Source organism: Rhinolophus sinicus, chromosome 1 (assembly GCF_057876585.1).
Source record: "Rhinolophus sinicus isolate RSI-liver-muscle chromosome 1, RSI-T2T, whole genome shotgun sequence".
Classification (NCBI taxonomy): domain Eukaryota; kingdom Metazoa; phylum Chordata; class Mammalia; order Chiroptera; family Rhinolophidae; genus Rhinolophus; species Rhinolophus sinicus.
Genome location: NC_142501.1, coordinates 4644406 through 4663381, shown reverse-complemented (window position 1 = coordinate 4663381; position 18976 = coordinate 4644406). Strand labels below are relative to the sequence as shown.

The window sequence follows — 18976 nt, the reverse complement described above, 5'->3', positions numbered from 1 at the left end:
TGCAGCCTCGTGCAGGTCCGTCCTGCCTGACGGGCCGCTCAGGCCTCAGCTCCTGGAGGCTGTGTCCGAGTGCCGTCCTCATCATACACATCCTGAGCCCTGGTGCCCTCACCCCCTTCCAGAGGGGTCACTGACCACCTCTGGCCGTGACCCCTGCTCTTCTCCCCAGCCCAGAGCTGCACACTCTCTTTATGACAATCTCGAAGGTGCCCCAGCCGCTTGGGGTCCAAAAGTGGTCTCAAGGTCTTTCCCCAGAGCTGACCCCCTGCAAGGCCCCCGGCTCAGGAAATGCGCCTCCGTCACCAGCATCCTCCTGCTCCCAGAGCCAGTTTATTCTGCAAAGCATAGCCTGAGAGGATACGGCTCAGGAACCGCCGTCTCGGGTTCAAAGCCCAGGGCTGCCAGTGCCCTGGCTCACCTCCTGATGAGATGGAAACGATGACGGAACCTTCCACCTCACGAGGCTGCTGCAGGAGCAGGAGAATGCACTGCGCTGGGACAGGCAGCGCCTGGGGGGCTCCGGGCACGCGCAGCAGAGGGCGGACTGACGCCAACGTGCCCTCCACATCTGACCATCTAACCTCACAAAGGCCCCCTCCATCCCCCCACACTCCCTGGCCACTGAGCGGGGCCACGCCCAGCCCTCTGTGCTCACTGCCTGGAGCCTTCTTCCCATCAGCAACCCAGACACCTCCCAGATCTCGGCCCCCAACTTCCCCTAACGGCCTACCAGACCCTCCAGCGACCCTCTCCGGGTTCCCCCTGCCAGGGATGCATTTATCCATTCTGTCTCCACCCAACTCCCGGGGTGGGGGGGACGGGGCCACACAGCTCTCCAGGGCTTGGCACACAGTAGGCCTGGCACACAGTAGGTGCTCAATAAATGAATAAACACTCCTTTGTTTCTGAGCCAGTGTTTCTGACAGGACATCAGCAAATGACTACTTCCAGAGTTAATGAAGCCCTTAGACGGTTAACTAACAGCCAAAGCACCTAATCCTTATGTAGCTGGAGAATCCAGTTCGACAAATACAGTGGTTTAAGCCGCGAAAGTCAGAAACAAACGTAACGCCCGTAACGCCGTGCACCCCGTCAGTGCCTGGTACAATGGCCACCGCCTACTTTCCTGTTTGCAGTCACCTATTTAAACGTCCCTACAATATCCTGTATTTAACTAGGCAAATCCTTTCCAAAACTGTATCAAGCCTGGACGATGTAAGACCATGTTCTCTCCACCAAAGTAAACGGTGAAAAGGTTACTCAGGCCTATTTCACCGTTTCAGTATTTTCTGACATGTCTGAACGACTCAGCGGCCAATCATTTTCACCCACAAACGCTGCATTTCCCACATCCGTAGGTCCGCAACACCCACAGACGTGGGCCTTTTCCTACCAAGCGCCACGTTCCGCAAGGCATGGCTTCAGGCTCCAAACCCACAGGCACACACATGTTCAAGCTGGATTAAAAATGTCAGTATCACCCAAAGACCAACATCTAGAAAGACTACAGAAAATATTCAATGCTCAAGAGTCCCAACGGTCATTAGCCAACGGCTTTGACAAATTCAGACACAGCTTTTATAAACATTCGTAATAAAAAGTCCCTCGCACAGAAATTTAAATCTCATTCAAAAACCATCGCGTGGAAAATGAACATCTCCCAAAGTGTCATTTGAATTTGTCTATATGCAGATTTCAAAATTTTTCAAGTAGTGTTTTGTCTTTGGTGGGCTACATAAAACCATCAACACTGCCTACTCACCATGGGAATGACACTGCTGAAGCCCCGTGCCCGCCAAGGGGTGAGGCCGGAAGGGAACAGCCCTCCGCCCTCCGCCCTCCGCCCAGCAATTCCACTCCAGGCACCGCCCCCAGGTGCACTTTCCCAGCAGCCCAGCCCAGCTTGGCGAGGCTCCCACAAAACCTAATCTGGACTGTCCCCTGCAGCACCTCCAGGGTGGCAATAACGCATTAGAGACTTTAGGGCATGGCTGTAAATCGGGGAAACCAATAACATTTCATTGAAAACAGTGTACGAGTTTGAAACAACAGCCCTCCCCGTTGTTTCCTAATAAAACCTAAGAATCTGACCCTGGTTAATTAAAGGGGTGATCTTTCTGTTTCATTTTGTTTCCCTTCTACACCGTGCTTTGCTGTTTGGAACTACAGATTTTTGAGTTTAGAGTGATTTGCTTCTTCAGAGCATGAAATCATTGTCAAACGGTCTGAGGGTTACATGGCACCCAAAGGTGCCTACTTTAAACCAGAGCGAGGATTCAGCACAGACACAATTTTGCTTAGCAACTAATTTCTCAAAAACTTTCTCTCAGGTAAGTGTGAGGGGCAGGCTTGTTTTGTCTGGATCAAGGTTCAACACCTGGCACTCCTCCCTGGCTGTGTGACACTGAGAAAGTTATTTAACACCTCTGAGCCTCCATTTCTTCATCTGTAAAATGGGCAGCAACTGAAAACTACTCACCTCCCGGTAACCAGAGGATGAAGTGACAGTGTAAGTACAAGACTACAGAAAACTGCTTGATACCCAGTAAAAGGACATCATTATTACATGGGGGATTGACACATGAGCCCCTAGTGCCTGATTACACGAGGTGTGTCGCATGGGATTCAGAAGCCAGAACTGGGCCGCTGGGATGACTACATAGCACAGAATCCCCAACCCACCTTTGACAGTGATCCAGGCTGTGGGCCCACCAGGTAGGCGAGGCGCCCCTCAGCAACTAACCCCTTCTGAATGAAATACATCCTAAACCCTGTTATCCAGCCAACACAGAGGAGCCCATATTCCTGACGCTCCAGACGCACAAAACATCCCTGAGGCCAGCATGCACGTGTTGCTGCTAAAGCACCACGTCCTGTGTAAAATCAAAATGTGAAACTGCCAAGGCGTGTTTATATACGCTACAGTCCCCACCCGCTCTGCTTTATCTAGCAGATAAAAAATAAGAAAATGCAAATGAACATTTAGGAAAAAAAAAACCTTTTTTTTTTTATTGTCACTGCTCGGACTATCCATAACCCTGGTTAACATTTCTCCCTAAAAGGCTATTCCGTATTCTCTGCACACATTCACAACCTCACAAACCCTAAAACAGTCACCCATAGACAGACTGTGTTACTAAAATCTGTGTTGAAAGTACTGCCTCCCTTCAAAATGGGATGGGAAGTTCCAGATCTTACAAGCAAACTGAAACCTGTTTGCTACCCACCCTTAGTATATAAAGAATTACAGCCAACTGTGGAAACAAAACGAGTAAGAAAATAAACTTTTAAATTCTCCCAGGGCTCCCACAGTGATACTGTATCCTTAAACAACTCATTGACTCAAACAACCCCCAGATCGGAGCCTGTCTTGGTGGTGGTTTGGTCTCATAATTAAGGTCACCTGCCCACAGCAATCTATCGCATCCACAGGCAGGCCCATATGAGGAGACGCTGGGGGTCCCTTTATTGTTCTCCACCATCCCCCATGCCCCTGCCAAATCCTTCTGTCTTCCATGTCTCCCAAATCCACACCCACCCTTTGCCCTCCTCTCCCCAGGCCCGCAGGCCCCGCCTGGCACACGGGAACCAACTCTTTGCTGACAAGCATTTGACCAGGTGAGCTGAGACTTTCTCCGTCTTCTGCTCACCTGCAGCCCAGGGCATGCCAGCTGGTTTCCCACACTGGCTCCACCAGCGACCTGAGTAGGCCAAATGAGAAGCCCATGTCCGGGAGCAGAAGCCAAGATCAAACGCGGCTACACTTTTTAAAGCGCTCCCACACAGAGAGCACACATAGCCCAATTGTTATTATCTGGAGAAGACAGAAAAGAGACACCAAGGGAAGTGACTCCAGCCGTATTACAGGGTGACTCAGGGACCCATCCGGCAATTTCCAACGGTCCCACCCGGGAACTAATTGGCACATGGGATGGGCAAGTGACCTCTGATCTTTCCAGACAGGTGTGTGGCTGACTGCATAGCATCACCAAGCAAACCAGATGACTCAGATAACCCTGGAGACAGTTTTAATAGCACAACTCAGGAGCCACAGCCCGCTGAGGAAAGCACCAAGAAGCCCTGGTCTTGAACTTGAAGAAGCCCAGGCCTGCTCCCAGCAAAACTGCTGAGGGAAGCAGTGCTGTACCCCTCCCACTCCCCTGGCCTTGGCCGGGGTGGAGAGCACACCCCCAGCTCGCAGCATCCAGCCATCCAACCAGAGGCCACAAATCCCCAAAGTGCTGCCCGGGGCCCTGCCCAAATGCGCCCTGGCACGCTGGGCAGGCCCCTAGCAGGTCCCCACAGCTCCCCAGGTGGCCCAGTGGGAGCCCCAGCGGCCACTCACCGGAAACAGACACCTCCATGAGCGCCTCCAGCGGCCGGTTGTTGTCCAGGTCCCGGCTGAGCTGCAGCTCCCCTGTGACGGGATCCAACAGCAGCAGCTGCAGCTCGTTGCCCTGCAGGAAGGTGTAGTTGAGGCTATCGGAGAGGTCGGGGTCGTGGGCTGGGATGCGGCCAATCACACCAGTGGGGAAGCTGTTGGACTTGTTGGTGACGTAGTTGTTGAAGAGGATCTGGAAGTCCGGCAGCACGGGCGGGTTGTCATTCTGGTCCAGCAGGCGGATGTGCACTGTGGCCCGGCTCACCAGCGGGGCCGATGTGGCCTGCACCACCAGCACGTACTCGCGCCGGACCTCAAAATCCAGCTCAACCAGGGCGCGCAGGTCCCCACTCAGCAGGTCCAGCTGGAAGACCTCGGGCACGTTGCCTTCCACGATCTGATACATGATCTGGGCGTTGGGGCCTTCGTCAGGATCATTGGCACTAATCCTCGCCACCACCGACCCCACCGGGCTGTTCTCCTCCACAAACAGCTCCAGCTCGTCCCGCTCAAACACTGGAGGGTTGTCATTAATGTCCAAGACGGTCACCTGGACTTCCACGGAGGCGCTAAGGGGCGCTGGGCTCCCCCGGTCCACAGCCAGGGCCCGGAGGTTATACACGGCCACGTTCTCCCGATCCAGCCGGCGTTGAGTGCGGATCACGCCAGATGTGGGCTCGATGTAGAAGTCCCCGTCGCCATCATCCCCGCCCTGGAAAGTGTAGAGCAGGCGGCCATTGGGGCCCGAGTCTCGATCGGTGGCAGAGACCTGGAGGACGCTGGTTGATGGTGGCGCGTCCTCAAAGACCGAACCCTGGTAGAAATCCCGCAGGAAGCGTGGTGCATTGTCATTGGCATCGAGAATGAGGATCTCCAGGGAGGTGGTGTCGGACTTCTGAGGGATGCCATTGTCCCGAGCTGTGATAGCCAGCGTGTAGGCGGCCTGGTCCTCATAGTCCAGCTCCGTCATGGTGTAGACAGTGCCTGTGTCCGGGTCGATGCGGAACTGGGGCACCGGGTCCTCCAGCACGTAGGTGATTCGTGCATTCTCGCCCGTGTCCTCATCGGTGGCACCGATGGTAGCAATGGAGGTGCCCACCGGCCGGTCCTCACTGACGCTCACAGTATAGTGGGAGCTCTGGAAGACCGGCCGGTGGGTGTTGGCGTCGGTGACATTGATGAAGACCTGCGCGGTGTGCGAGCGCGTGCCGTCCGACGCGGTCACAGCCAGCACGTACTGCCGTTCCTGCTTGTAGTCCAGAGGCAGTGCCAAGGTGACAAGGCCGCCGCCGCTCTGGCTGCTGAGCGCGAAGCGGTTCCGGGTGTTGCCACCAGTGAGCTGGTAGGTGATCACGCTGTTGGCATCGCGGTCACGAGCCCGCAGGGTCAGCACGCTGCTCCCCACTGCCGCGTCCTCGTTCAGGCGCAGCTCATACACGGGCTGCGTGAACACGGGGTCGTTGTCGTTTACGTCCAGCACAGTGATGGACACGCTGGCAGAGGAGCTCATGGGTGGTGAGCCGTGGTCCACAGCCTCCACCCCGAAGCTATAATGCTCCACCTCCTCACGGTCCAGCTCTGCGCACACGGTGATCCAGCCCGAGCTGTTGTGAATCTGGAAAGGGAAGTCCACTGCGGAGCTGGGGGCCTGGGACCCAGCACCACCACTCCCCGCGGAGGCCAAAGCTGTGTCCACCAGGCGATAGCGCAGCCGCGAATTGTCACCCGCGTCTGCGTCCACTGCCTGAATATGCAGCACGGAGTAGCCCAGAGGCACATTCTCCAGCACAGCTGCCTGGAACGGGCTGCTCACAAAGATGGGGGCGTTGTCGTTCACATCTAGCACCTGCACCGAGACCAGCCCCGAGGAGTTGATGAGCGGAGGCCGGCCCCCATCCTGGGCCTTGATGCGCAGCGTGTACTCCCGGATGGCCTCGAAGTCCAGCGGGTTGATCACATCCAAACTCCCGCTCAGCGAATGCAGGTAGAACTGCCCCTTCAAGTTCCCGCTGACGATGCTGTAGTGTATGGCCGCATTCTGGCCCTGGTCCCGATCTGTGGCCTGCACGCGCAGCACAGGCGTGTTAACAGCCACGTCCTCCGGCACCTGGACCACGTAGCGCTTCTCACTGAACTGAGGGTAGTTGTCGTTCTCATCCTCCACCACGATGCGCACGGTGGCCGTGGCACTGAGCGGGCCCGGGTTGCGGCCCTGGTCGTTGGCCTCCACCAGCAGCTGGTATGCTGTAGCCTCCTCCCGGTCCACCGCCGCGCGTGTGCGCACCACGCCGGAGCGCGCGTCAATCTCAAAGACGCCCCCGGCACCCTCCAGCAGGCGGTATCGCATGTTGGCGTTAGAGGGCGCGTCGCCGTCGGTGGCGCGGATGGTCAGCACTTCGTAGCCCAGCTCCAGGTTCTCCCGCACGCGCTCGCGGTACTCGGACTGCTCGAAGACCGGACTGTGGTCGTTGGTGTCACTGACTGTGACCGTGAGGTAGGTGGCGGCCGAGCGCCGCGGCAAGCCGTGGTCCACAGCGCTCACCTTGAGCACGTGCGTGTCCTTGGTCTCGCGGTCCAGCGGGCGGGCGGTGCTCACGGCTCCCGTCGCGGTGTCGATGAGGAAGAAGCCGTTGGAGCGCTCGTCAAACAGCGCCTCCATCTGGTAGCTCAGGCGCCCCGCTTCGCCCTCGTCTGGGTCGTGAGCGCGCAGCTCGATGACCTCCGTGCCCGCCGGCTCGTTCTCGGGCACCGACACCTGGTAGCTGGGCAGCGGGAACTGCGGGCTAGTGCTGCCGCCAGCGCCCCGCCGGGCCCGACGCGCCGCCCCCGCCCCGATCTCCGTCTGGGACAGGCTTGGCAGCGACTGCGACAGCGACAGCGATGGGGAGGGCGTCCCCGCGGCCGCCTCCAGCTCCAGCTCCACCCGGATGGCGCCGGCCGCGCGCCGCAGGGCACACAGCAGGCGCAGGCGGGCCGAGCCTCCGGGCGGTAGGCACACTGGGCGGCGTGGGCAGCGGGGCCCGGGGAGCGGCGGACAGCTGCAGGCCGGGAACGTGGTCAGGGCCACCAGCGCCGAGTGCAGCGTGGCCCCGCCGCCGCCGCCGCCGGGGGCTGGGAAGCAGAGGACGGCGCCGGGCCCGGGCACAGTGAGTACAGCCCGAGCGCGCAGCTCCGCACTGGGAGCCCGTCGTTGCCGGAGCCCCGGGCTACAACCGGGACCGTGCGCGCTCGCCCGGAGGCGGAGGCTCAGCGATGTCGGGGCGCCACGGGCCGCCAGGCGGACTTGCAGCAACAGCGGGCGTCCCTCCAGGCGTGCGCAGCCCCGGAGCCCCGCGCCCGGCCCGCGCCGCCGCGCACCCAGCCGCCCGTCGCGGCTCACGTCCAGAAGCTCCCGCAGTGCCCGGGGGGTGCGCGCGGCGTCCAGAGCGTAGGTCCAGCCGGGCCCAAGAGCGAAGGCGCGGGTCCCGCCGGGCACGCGCAGCTCCCAGGCGGCCGCTCGAAGCCCCAACACCGGTAGGGCGGCGGCTGCAGCCAGGAGCAACAGCGCGGGCAACACGGGCGGCGGCGGCGCCATGGCCCGGAGCCCGAGCCCGGAGCCCGAGCACAATCCATGCACCCGGCGCGGCTCCGCATCCACCCGGCGCGGCCGGGGAGCGGCTCCCGCGCGCCCGGCGCCCAGCCCTCGGGGCGGCCCGCGCCCCGCCTCTCCGGGTGCCCCGGCGGGGACACCGGGGGCCGCGCTCCCGGTCTCACCCGCAGCTTCCACTTCGAGAGCACTTTGCGAAAGTTTGCGAAGTTGGTTTCAAGATGGCTCCTCCGCGCGTCCCGGGAAGGCGCTGCGCATCAACCTGCGGTGGCGGCGGCTCCAGGCAGCTCCAGGTGGCTCCGGCGCGAGCTCCGCCAGGCGGCGTGGGAAGCGGGGCGGGCCCAGAGCCGGGCGGGGGCTGCGCTCCCGGAGCGGGCTGGGCCGCACCGCGCCACTCAGACCCCGGCGGCCGGTTGCTGCCTGCAGGGCGGTGCGCTCTACCCGCGCCCCCTCAGCCCGCGTTCTCCCCGCCCCCGGCCGGGCCCGGCCCCGCCCCCGGCCCCGCCGCGCATTGTTTAGCCCTGGGGGGAGCCGACCGGGAGGTGCGCGCCGAGAGGATCGCTATGGAGACGCGGGGGCGCAGCCGGGGAGGGGGTGGGGGCCAGGCCCACGCCCCAGCGGTCTACCCACTCAGCCACCCCGAGGGGGGCGGGGCCGAGAGGGCCGGGCTGGGAAAGGCGGGGCTGGGGGGGCCCTCCGGAGCCACTACCAGTAGGGTGGTGGCTTTTCTCATCGGGGGCTGGGCGCTACCCCACCCTGTCAGAACTGCTCCGCGGAGACCGCAGCCCCGGCCACCGCGCGGGACGGACCAAGGAGGGAAGGAGGGAAGATGGACGGGTGCCGGGGATGGGGCTGGGCGCCCGAACCCCATTAAGGACAGCTGTGATGCTGGGGGGGCGTTACACCCTCACAGCAAAATGCCGGAGGCTAACGTGCTTTGCCCCGACAAAACTTCCCTGGACTTTGAAACCCGATGGGCAACTAACCGGATTCGGGTCACACTTGGTTGAAAGCACAACTTTTAAACGAAAAGAAAAACAGCCCGGTTGACATTTGGAATTTGGAGCGGGGACGGCGGAGGCAAGCTCGTCTCGGTGCGTGCGACTGGCCCAGCGTTCGCGGACTCGGGTCTGGTCCCAGAGCCTCGGGCTACTCCCGAAGCGCAACAACCAGGGTGCGAGCCTTGGAGGTGGCGTGAGATGGGAATCACCTGGGGGGGATTTAGAACTGTGCGACAGCACCAGCACCCCCGCTCCGCCTCTTCTTCCCCACCTCCGTCCCCTGTGGGGGACAGCCTGGGACAGGGAGCTTGAGAACTGAGATGAACCACCGCCGGCTCCAGCCAGGAACCGTGGAGAGTGGAGAGGAGTGTAAGAACTAACGACACCCCCCCACACACCGCCTCCTGCGGGGCACAGCAGTGTGGGGGCGGGGTTAGGACTGTGTGACACCCCCTTCCTTCTGCGGGGCTTTAGGACCGTGCCGTCCCTGGTGGGGTGTGCGCTCGCTCTCTCTCCCCTCCCCCTCATAGAGCTCTGGATTCCAGACGCACTCAGGGCCCCTGGGCCTCTCAGTCGTGGGGACGATGGGGTGGCAAGAGCCAGGTCTCTCCTTCGCAGAGGCCCCCTTGGCAGGGTAGAAGCGGTAGGGATGCCACTCCTCGGGGGCTTTGACGACTGGGGTGAACATCCAGGCTCTGCATTTTGGAGCTGAACTGAGCGCAGATAGGTTCTGAGCCCAGGTTGCAGCAAATAAATAAATAACCTCAACCAATACTGTTCAAAGTTGCTATGAACAATGTCTTTGGCTGAAGCCAAATATAAACATTTTCTTACCATTAACAATGATTTGAAGACATTATTATTGACCTATAAGGTAGACTTGCTTTGGAACTTTTAAATCTGTGACTTTCCACTGGTGAGCCCTGTAGGGAGACGTGTGCTAGAGAGAGGGCGAGGGAGTCCATCCCTTAAGTGTGACTCCCAGGACCTCTCCACCTGCCCTTCGTCTTCCTGGGGAGAATCAGAGGGCAGGAGTTTGGAGGTTAGGAAAGCAGGGAGGACCCCACTGGAGCTTTCAGTGGAAAGATCCCAGCAGGGGTGCAGGGAAAGCAGGGGGACCCCACTGGAAAACATTGGGAGTGCATATTTTGCAGTAGGACTTTAAATAGGGTGGGCTGGGTTTAAATAAACAAAAGCTGCTCTTGCACTGCCCTTGCTGGTTTTTGAAAATTCAAGTGCAGTGAATGAGTTTGGGTGTGGGCATGCTTTCTGGAATAAGACACCTGTAGGCTGAAGGTAACCACAGAGACGGCCCTGCACCGGTTCCCAGTCCCAGGGACCAGGAGGGGAACACAGGGACAGCCCTCACTAACAGGATGTCCAGCAAAAGGCCAAGAGACAAACGATGGTTCCATTCATCAGAAGCAGGCCCAAATCCACCATACTTTTTAAGAATGCATGCAAATGGGAAAGATTTGAGATGAGAAAGCAGGATAATATGAGCGTGGTCAGGAGGGGTGCTGGGGAGCGGGTGTTGTCCCCTTTTTGACCTGAGGATTAGCATAGTGTCAGCTTTGTGATTGTACGTAGAACTCTACAAAGATGTTCCACGCACTTTCCATCTGCGTGCACCATGTAAAGGGTAGGGCATGACAAAGCAGGCTGCAGCTTATGACGAGAACGCAGCGCAGTCTAGTTGCTTCAGCAGAACAATCGTCACAAATCTGAGATGGCTGGCGCCTTCCAGGGGTCAAGTTCCAATTCTGAGGAGTTGTGTGACCTTCGCCAGGCCCTGACTCTTCATTCTAACTGCAGCTTTATTCTAACTATCAGTCATCTGGCTTCGTAGGTCGTTGGGGGGCTTAATGACATCATCTGCATGAGGAGGCTGGCACAGGCCTGGCTTAGGTGCACACCTACTGGGGCTAAGCTTTACTGTTGTTGTGTCATTGTCACCAAGCACGAGGTCATGCTTGCTTCATCACTGCCTCCACGGTCATGGCTGAAATTGTAGGTTAAAAGGTGCATGCACGTGTCCGTGCTTATGGAATGGCAGGGGCTGCAGCTTTCATCCGATTTCCCAGGGGGTCTGGCCACTGATCCTGTCTACCCAGGGTGTTCACAGAAAGTGAACTGAGGCCTAGAAGGGGAGGGCACGTGCCTGGGCTTCAGGAAGGGGTGCAGCGTGTGTGGCCTGGCCAGCACCACCTGAGGTCTGTGTCCTGTTCACCTCCCCCTTTGGGGGTGGCTAGAAGCAGCAGTCTCTCTTCCCACTCACTGACCATCAGGGTCCCTCCTAATGGTTACGTCAAGAGGAAGGGCTTGAAGTTTAGCAATGGCGCCGTCCCCCAGAGGGGCTGGCTGTAAGAGGCCGCACCACCACCACTGTGTAATGCTGTTTTAGGCACCAGGAGCTGCCGCCTCTGCCACTTCTCGGGCTCAGGGAATTGTAATTGATGTTTACATTTTGCACGCATCCCTAAGGTGTTTCACGTGAAGTTAGTGCTTTTAAACATAAAAATAGAATTTAAAAAAAGAAGCCCTGGATTTTTAGTGTGGTACATGTTCTAAACAATAGCTCAAGACACTTTTGCCAGGGGCTCAAACCAGAACCCCCATGAATTCTGGAATCTGTTCCTCACACGATAAATTCCTGGGCCAATCTTTAAAGAGCAAGGAGCTAAAAGGAACACCCATTTGGTGAAAGCCAGAAGCAAGTCCGGGCCAGGCCCCACTCTGCCCTTTTTTTTTAATTCAGACAGAAAAATCTCTCGGGAACAGTTTATCAGACCCGGTCCCCTCTCTAGTATCCCTCACCATTAGTGAGGTTTGACTTGTGGGAAATTATGAAAGTTAAAACATGGAACCACAACAGAACCTTGACTTAATTAGAATGTTAGCAGAAGCAAGGCGATGAAGGGAATTTAGATTCTAATCGCGCCGTTGTATGTACTAGCACTTCCCAGAAAGACCCAGATAACATTACAATAAAAAGAAACGTGTTTTTGGAAGTTGTCAGACCCTTCTAAATACAAATATTGGGGTTTCTTTCAGGCTCCCACGCCCTTGGACTAGGGGTGTGGCTTCGGGGAGCCCCTGGACGAAGGCCCTTCCCAAGAGCTGGCCTCCATCAGCTGCTCCCTGAGAGGCCAGCACCGGGCCAATCTGAACTCACCCCTCCTTTGGAAAGGCATCAGCTCCAGGAAAATTCTGGAAGACTGGAAGCTGGCATGGGCAGGGCCTGGATTCTCAATCTGCAGACAGACAGAAAGCACTGTGGACATGGGGTGATGGACACAGGTCTCACGACCAGTGCTGTCATTTTGTTTCGGGGGAGCCTGGGGGTAGTGGGAAACGAGGCTTCCACCCCATCCTGGTCCCCAGGAGCACCCAGACAGTCTCAGGCAGGCCCACGTGGGCCCAGCTCAGGCTGCACTGGCCTCTAGTGGCCGAGCACCGTCTCTGCCCACCTCTGTCCATGCACAAGTGCACCGGATGCTGTGCTGTCCCTGAGCAGATGGCAGAGATGGCAACAGGTCCAAACCTGGGCGTGTGTGTGCACGAGCGCACAGGTGGTGCAGCCCCTGCTGTCTGAACAGCCTCCTGACCACACTGCCACACTGGGCTCCCGGGACTGCAGGGTAAGGGGGCCCAGTGCCTCTGCACTCATGGAAACAGGATTAGCACAGCATGGGGGTGGAGGGGCGCTGGGACTCAAACGCAGTCTTTTTGCCCCAGGTCTGGTCACCAACCCCTGCAGGGTGACCTGAGCTGGTGGATAAGGAAGGGCCCACTCCAGTACCCGCACACCCAGAGGGCACAGGGCTGCCTTTGGGGGAGGCAGCTGGGCTGGAGGGGCTCCCAAAGACCTAGAGAGGCCACGCGTGGCAGGAAGAGAGCCAAAGGGGAGATGGCCTCTGTGCTGGGAAGAGAAAGCGAAATGCTCCGAACACAGCATTTCGCCAGAGTCCACAGAGGAAAATAGCCTGGTTCTGTTATTATTGTCACCACGGCTGTGATTCACACCGTTTCCCCACACACACACACACACACACAAACATTACCACAAACGAAGGTGGGGGTGCATATTGTCTTACTGGATTTTCTCCTCCACATATCTCCCCCCTTTTTTAGCAATATATTTCACAAATGGTAAAATTCACCCTTTTAAAAGGGTACAAGTCAATGTTTTTAGTACATTCCCAGAGTTGTGCAGCCATCTGCATCTAATTGCAGAACATTTCCTCACGCCCCAAAACCCGCGTCCATCAGCAGTCTTCTCCTTTCTCCTCCCCCACCCGGCCCCCCAGCCCTGGCTGGACGGATGTGCCTGTTTTGGACATTTCATGTCAACGGAGTCCCACAACGTGTGGCCTTTTGTGGCTGGCTCCTTTCGCTGAGCACGGTGTTTCCTGGGCCCATCCATGTTCCAGCGTGGCGGTGCCTCACTCCTTACAGCTGAGCAATAGTCCACTGTGCGAATAAACCACGGCTTGTTTCTCTAGTCATCGTCTCGTGGATATTTGGGTGGTTTCCACTTTTTGACAATTTTACTTTTAAGTGGAGAAAAAAGGCAAGGCACTTCTCTCTTCGGAATTACAAAATGTTTCTGAAATTATTCTTTGTTTTTATATTTTGACATCGTAACCATGACCATCAATAGCTCAGAGAGGACTTTCCTTGCGAACTTTCCCCGGTCCCTACCGGGTACGGGGAGGGGCACTAAGGCTGCCTGAGGCGGGATTGGCTGAGTGAGGTGGGAAGCCCGCGGCTGTGTTCCTGCCCCTCCCGACACCATCACCTGTCCCATGACGCACGTGGCTGGACAGGAAGGCCTCCCACTCCGGGAAGCCATGCAGCAGGGGGTACACCAGCTGCTTAGTACTCTGCCCTGGCTTTCTCCTTGCATTCATTCATTCATGCAAGGAGAAAGGGCCTGGGAACATCCCGGGGGGAGGGGGGCGGGAAGACAGCCAGTGCAGAGGCCCCCAGGCAGGAGCATGTGTGCTGGGGGCTGAGGTGGGTGTGTGTGGAGGACAGTGAATGGGGAGGGTTGTGTGGGCCACGGCCAGGACTTCGGTGTTTCTACAGCATCTGATGGGTAGGTACCAGGCAGCTGAGGGTAGGAGTATGCAGTGAGGTGACTGATGCTTTCAAACCATCCCTCTGGCTGATTGGAGATGGAAAGAGAGTATCTGGGAGACCACACACACACACACACACACATGCACACACGCACACGACAGGCGTTGTCGTCATGGGGCTGATGGGGGCTGTGGAGGAGAAGAAGTGGTCAGGTCTGGGCTGGGCTTTGGAGGGGACTCAGCAGGACTTGCCCATGGAGTGGAAGTGGATGTGGGAAGAAACCGAGACACCAAGGTTCCCCCAACTTGTGGGCCCCGCAACGGGGTTATCCATGATCCAGGTTCCTTCCCTGTCCTCCCCACCCTCACACCTCCCCCTCTGACACACCTTGGGGATCTCACACTGGTGCCTGCCTTCATGAAGCCTTTCTGTCTCTACAGAAGGGCCACTGTGCATCAAATCACTCTGGGGAAACAGTTAGGGAGAGCCACTGCGTGCGACCCCCCCCCCCCAGAGTCCGCTGGGAGGCAGAGATGGAAAAGGCCTCCTGAGTCTTCCTCAGGAGGCTCCCCCCTCCCCATGACGTTGGAGGGAAGAGGATGACCCGGAAGCACCCCTCCTTGTTTATTTCTCTTACCAACTTGCGGAACATTTCTGGGTTATGGAGGCAACGGGAAAGAGGGATTTTGTTAGCGGTTCTGTAAGAAAGGGGCCGACCCGGATAAGGCAAAGACAGTCCCCGTACCCTAATTATATCGTCTTAAAAATGAAAAAGTAAAAAGAAGGCTCTCCGCACAGGGTCACAAAGCTTGGGAGCCAACCTTGTCCCTCCTTCACCTCCTATGCCTGAGTCCCCCTCCCAGGGGGACCGCATATCCGGGACCCAGCTCCAGGAGCAGTGGCTGAACGATCATGGCTATTTTTGCCATTGTTATGATGGAATGTCCTCTGGCCCCAGCCCCTTAGCAACACTCAACGCCAGAGTCCGGCCGCCCGCCCGCTACGTGGAAGTGTTGGGGACAGAGCACAGGCCTCCCAGCTGTGGTCACCCAGAGGCAGTGGGGAGGGGGCCAGGGACAGACCATGGGGCAGAGGCCTCCCCCTCACCCCCAGGAGAAGCCTGACCCTGAGCCTGAAGGAGCTGATACTTCTCCTTAAACCAGGGCCTGGGGGTGGGGCCATCTGGCCTGCACAGGAATCTCTACTTCCAGGGGACTTAGTCCATCTAGTGACTGGGGTGGGGGTGGGGGGGACACAGGCCTGATACTCAGGTGGCTTCTGGACAAGAGATATCAGCTCTGAGGAGCCATCAGTGCCAAGGCGCTCCTGGTTGCCAGCCTTGTCAGGGAGAAAAGGCAAGCTAGGAAATGCTCTTTTCATAGAGGCCTTCCTTCCAGGGGTCACAGAGATCCCCAGGGGGAATAGGTGGCCTGGGACTGGGGGGGGGCTCTTGGAGTCATCTGGGGGTGGAGGGACAGCTCCAGCAGCCCAGGAACTGGCTCTGGCCCAGGCAGCGGGGGAGCCCCGGCCCCCCCTCTGCTGGCGGAGGGGGCAGGGCTATGAGTCATGCCCTGCTGGGGCCTGGTGAGCGTGCTGAGAGCTGCAGCCCCTCGAGGACAGCAGACCCTGCCCTGATCAAAAGGAAAGAAGATGGATGAGGACTCCAGAAATAGGCCAGTGCCCCTGGGCTGGCCTGCGGGTGCAGCAGGCGGGGAGCGGGAGGTGAGCGTCCTGGGTGTGCATGGAGCGAAGAAACTCCAGATGCAGTTGACATCCGTGGCGCGCTGCCACCTACGTCAAGCGGACGATGACAAGGAGGGGCTGCTGGCAGAGCGTTCGGTTCCTACAAGTTTCAACATCTGTCAAAATTGGCTAATTGAATGCGTTGCATGACTCAAGGCTTCTCCGTCCACAAAATTCTCTCATTTCTGGAGCACCCAGAAAATTGATCTGGCATGCTTTCCCCACCGTCTCACCTCTGCAGAATCGACAGTGGGTGTTTGCTGGTGGCTCTGTGCTTTCCATCCGAGAACAGTGGGCAGGTCAAGGAACACTGGGCAGAGAGTTGGAGGCTTGGCGGGGCCACTGGCTGTGGGCTTGGGTAAGTCCCTTCTCCTCTTTGGGCCTCGGTCTTCTCCTCTGTGAAATGGGGTGAATTAATTTCCCACGACTGATGTAAAAACATCTCAAACTCACTGGCTTAAAACAGCACACATTTTTTACCCTACACGTCTGGAGGTCAGGAGTCCAACGTGGGTCTCACTGGCTAAAGTGGAAACGTCAGCAGCGCAGCGTCCATTCTGGATTCTCCAGGGCAGGCCCTGTGTTCTTCCCTTTCCCACCTTCTTAGACAACCCGCACTCCTTAGCTGGTGGCGCCTCCCTCCACCTGCGAAGCCGGCAGCGTGGCACAGTGGCCTTCCTCACATCAGAGCACTCTGAAACTGACTCTCTGCCTCCTGCTTCCACTTTTCAGCATCCTTCTGATTAGGTTGGATCCACCCAGACAATCCAGGACAACCTCCCACCTCAAGGTCAGCAGATTAGCAGCCTTCGTCCCGCCTGTACCCTTAGCTCCTCTGGCCTGCCACATCACAGGCGACTCGGACATGGGCACCCAGAGTGGGGCACTCCTGGCGGCCACGGCGGGCGGGTGGGGCCTAGCTAGGGGCATCTACAGGGAAGCCTCTGCTCACACTGCCCATCAAAGCATAAGAACGGGTGGTGGTGTTGGCAGAAGCGCAAAGCGTCAACTCATCAACCATCACTCCTGACCAGGGTGAGCATGGGAGGAGAACGGGCCTCTGTTCCAGAGTGGAGGCCAGGAGCACCCCCCCTAGTGACCCCAAGGCCTCACCACACTTCGCCATGATTGGGGGAAGGCTGCTTCCTTTCATCTGGGCCACACACCCCTACTGAGGGCCTACCCTCAGTTCCGTGCCGGACGTGGGGCCCATTTAATCAGATGTGCTGGCCCGAGTTCAGTCTACTGGGCAGACAGATATGCACACATACTAGTTAAAATACTGTGTGATAAAACCATGGGACAGAGTCACTCCAAAGAGAAAGTGTTTTCTCCCCTTGTGATGGGGAAAGGTGTCTGAGAAAGATTTCTAGGGTAGCTGGGTTTTGAAGTGTGACTAAGACTTCACCGGGTAGATGGGGCTGTGGACGCCACCAGAGGGAACAATTTGTACAGACGCATAATAGAGGCATAGCTTACTGGATACGTGGTGGGCTGGGTGGGTGGAGACTATAAGCATTTTGATATTATTGAGGGGTGAGATGGGGGGCAGTGGCTGGAGACGAGGTCACAGGTAGGCAGGGGCTGGATGAAGGAGTCTGGCCTGCAGGTGATGGGGATTTTAAGCTGTGGCGGGACATGGTCAGGCGTCATGTTAGAACACGGGCAGAGGGTAGAGTCAGCGAGGATCAGGGAGGGACCGAGTGACAAAACCAGATGCCCACTGTGAGGTGGTGGCCAGAGAACACAGGTGTAGATACCACACCTCACCCTGAGAGGGTGTCTGCCCACGACGACACATGGGGCACCAGGCGGGGGCAGGTGAGGCCATCCCAAAGCCACAGCCAGGAAGTTTCTTGGGGTGGGGAGGAGGCTATGTGTCCCGGGGCAGCCAGTCCCCAAGAGCTCAGCTCTCTTGTCTTTGTCATAGACAGAAATTCTGGCATTTGAGAGTCATTCCTTTGACTAGCTCCTTGCTCATTGATCTATAGGAAAATGTCACCCCTTGGGTGGCCAGCTTGGAGGTGATGGGTGGAGAGCTGGAGGTGGCTAAAGCAGTCTGGATCAAGTTGCAGCTGTGTGCCCAGGGTACAGTGTAATCTGTGTCCCTTCCTCTGTAGACGGGGTGAAAGATGCCTGATTTGGCTTTTGCTGAACCTCACTGAGAACTCACCACTGCCCAGCGCATTACCATGAACACAACTGCCTGGTGGAGAGTCTCACCCATACAGAAAAGGGGCTCAGAGAGGCTGGGCAGCTCACCAAGGGTCACACAGCAGGAACTGGCTCAAAGCCCCTCCCCCTCCAGAGCCCAGGACCCCTCAGAGAGCTTTGCAAATGGCCCCGCCTGAGTGGTAGGAGTCCCCACACCTTGCTCACCTGCTGTGGCTGTGCCTGAGCCGGGCTGTGTGTCTGGTTAGGTTTAACTCTGGTTTCCCACAAGGAAGGCGGGGAAGCTGCTGTCTGGGGAACCGCAGCAGCTTGCAGCCCCCACTCCCATCCAGCGAGGAGAAGGTGACTGTCCTTTGGTGGAGGAGGAAGCCAAATGTCCGCTCTGTGACCAGTGAGGGCCAGAGACAGTATTCAGAGGAGCCAGGATGTGCCCATGTCTTTCAAGCTGTACCCACTTGTACCTCCTCTTGAGCCATAGCTTAGTGCCAGTGACGGGGACACACTGGGGAAGGAGGGCCCAGCCTGTGGTGGGGACAGCCAGAGGGCTGGGGTGTGGGCGGTCACCTGACCCCTTCCCTCATGAGTGCGCGCGCTCACACACACACATACACACACACACACACACACACACACAGAGGCACAAACACACAAATACATATGCATAAATACACACACACAAATACGCAAATATCCAAAGACCACACAAATATGCAAATACAAACATAGAAACACATGCACAAATACACTAAAAAACACATACAAATACATACATACAAACACACACGTACACCCCACTTACTACTGGGCCCCAGGTCACTGCTGACTTAGGCTCCTCCAAGGACGGAATTAAGAAGTACATGAACCTGTCACTTATCTGGCCACATCACAGAATGTGAGCTCCGAGAGGGTTGGCCCTCTGCAGGAAGTGACGCTGTGGTCCGGCGTGGCCAGGTGGTACAAGGCAGCAGAGAGACCCCACGGGCTCCGAGAGGCACCAGCCTCGGCCCA

At 57.7% G+C, this 18976-nt stretch overlaps 1 protein-coding gene across 2 annotated transcripts in view; it reads right to left on the bottom strand.

Moving 5' to 3' along the window:
- The window catches only part of CELSR1 (cadherin EGF LAG seven-pass G-type receptor 1), a 132887-nt gene extending 124932 nt beyond the window's left edge, over nucleotides 1–7955 (bottom strand). For both annotated transcript variants that reach the window (XM_074326582.2, XM_074326581.2), the window contains exon 1: nucleotides 4346–7955. In XM_074326582.2, the coding sequence (XP_074182683.2) occupies nucleotides 4346–7955 (3610 nt within the window). The remainder of the gene's footprint in view (nucleotides 1–4345) is intronic.
- Between the last annotated feature and the right edge of the window lie 11021 nt (nucleotides 7956–18976).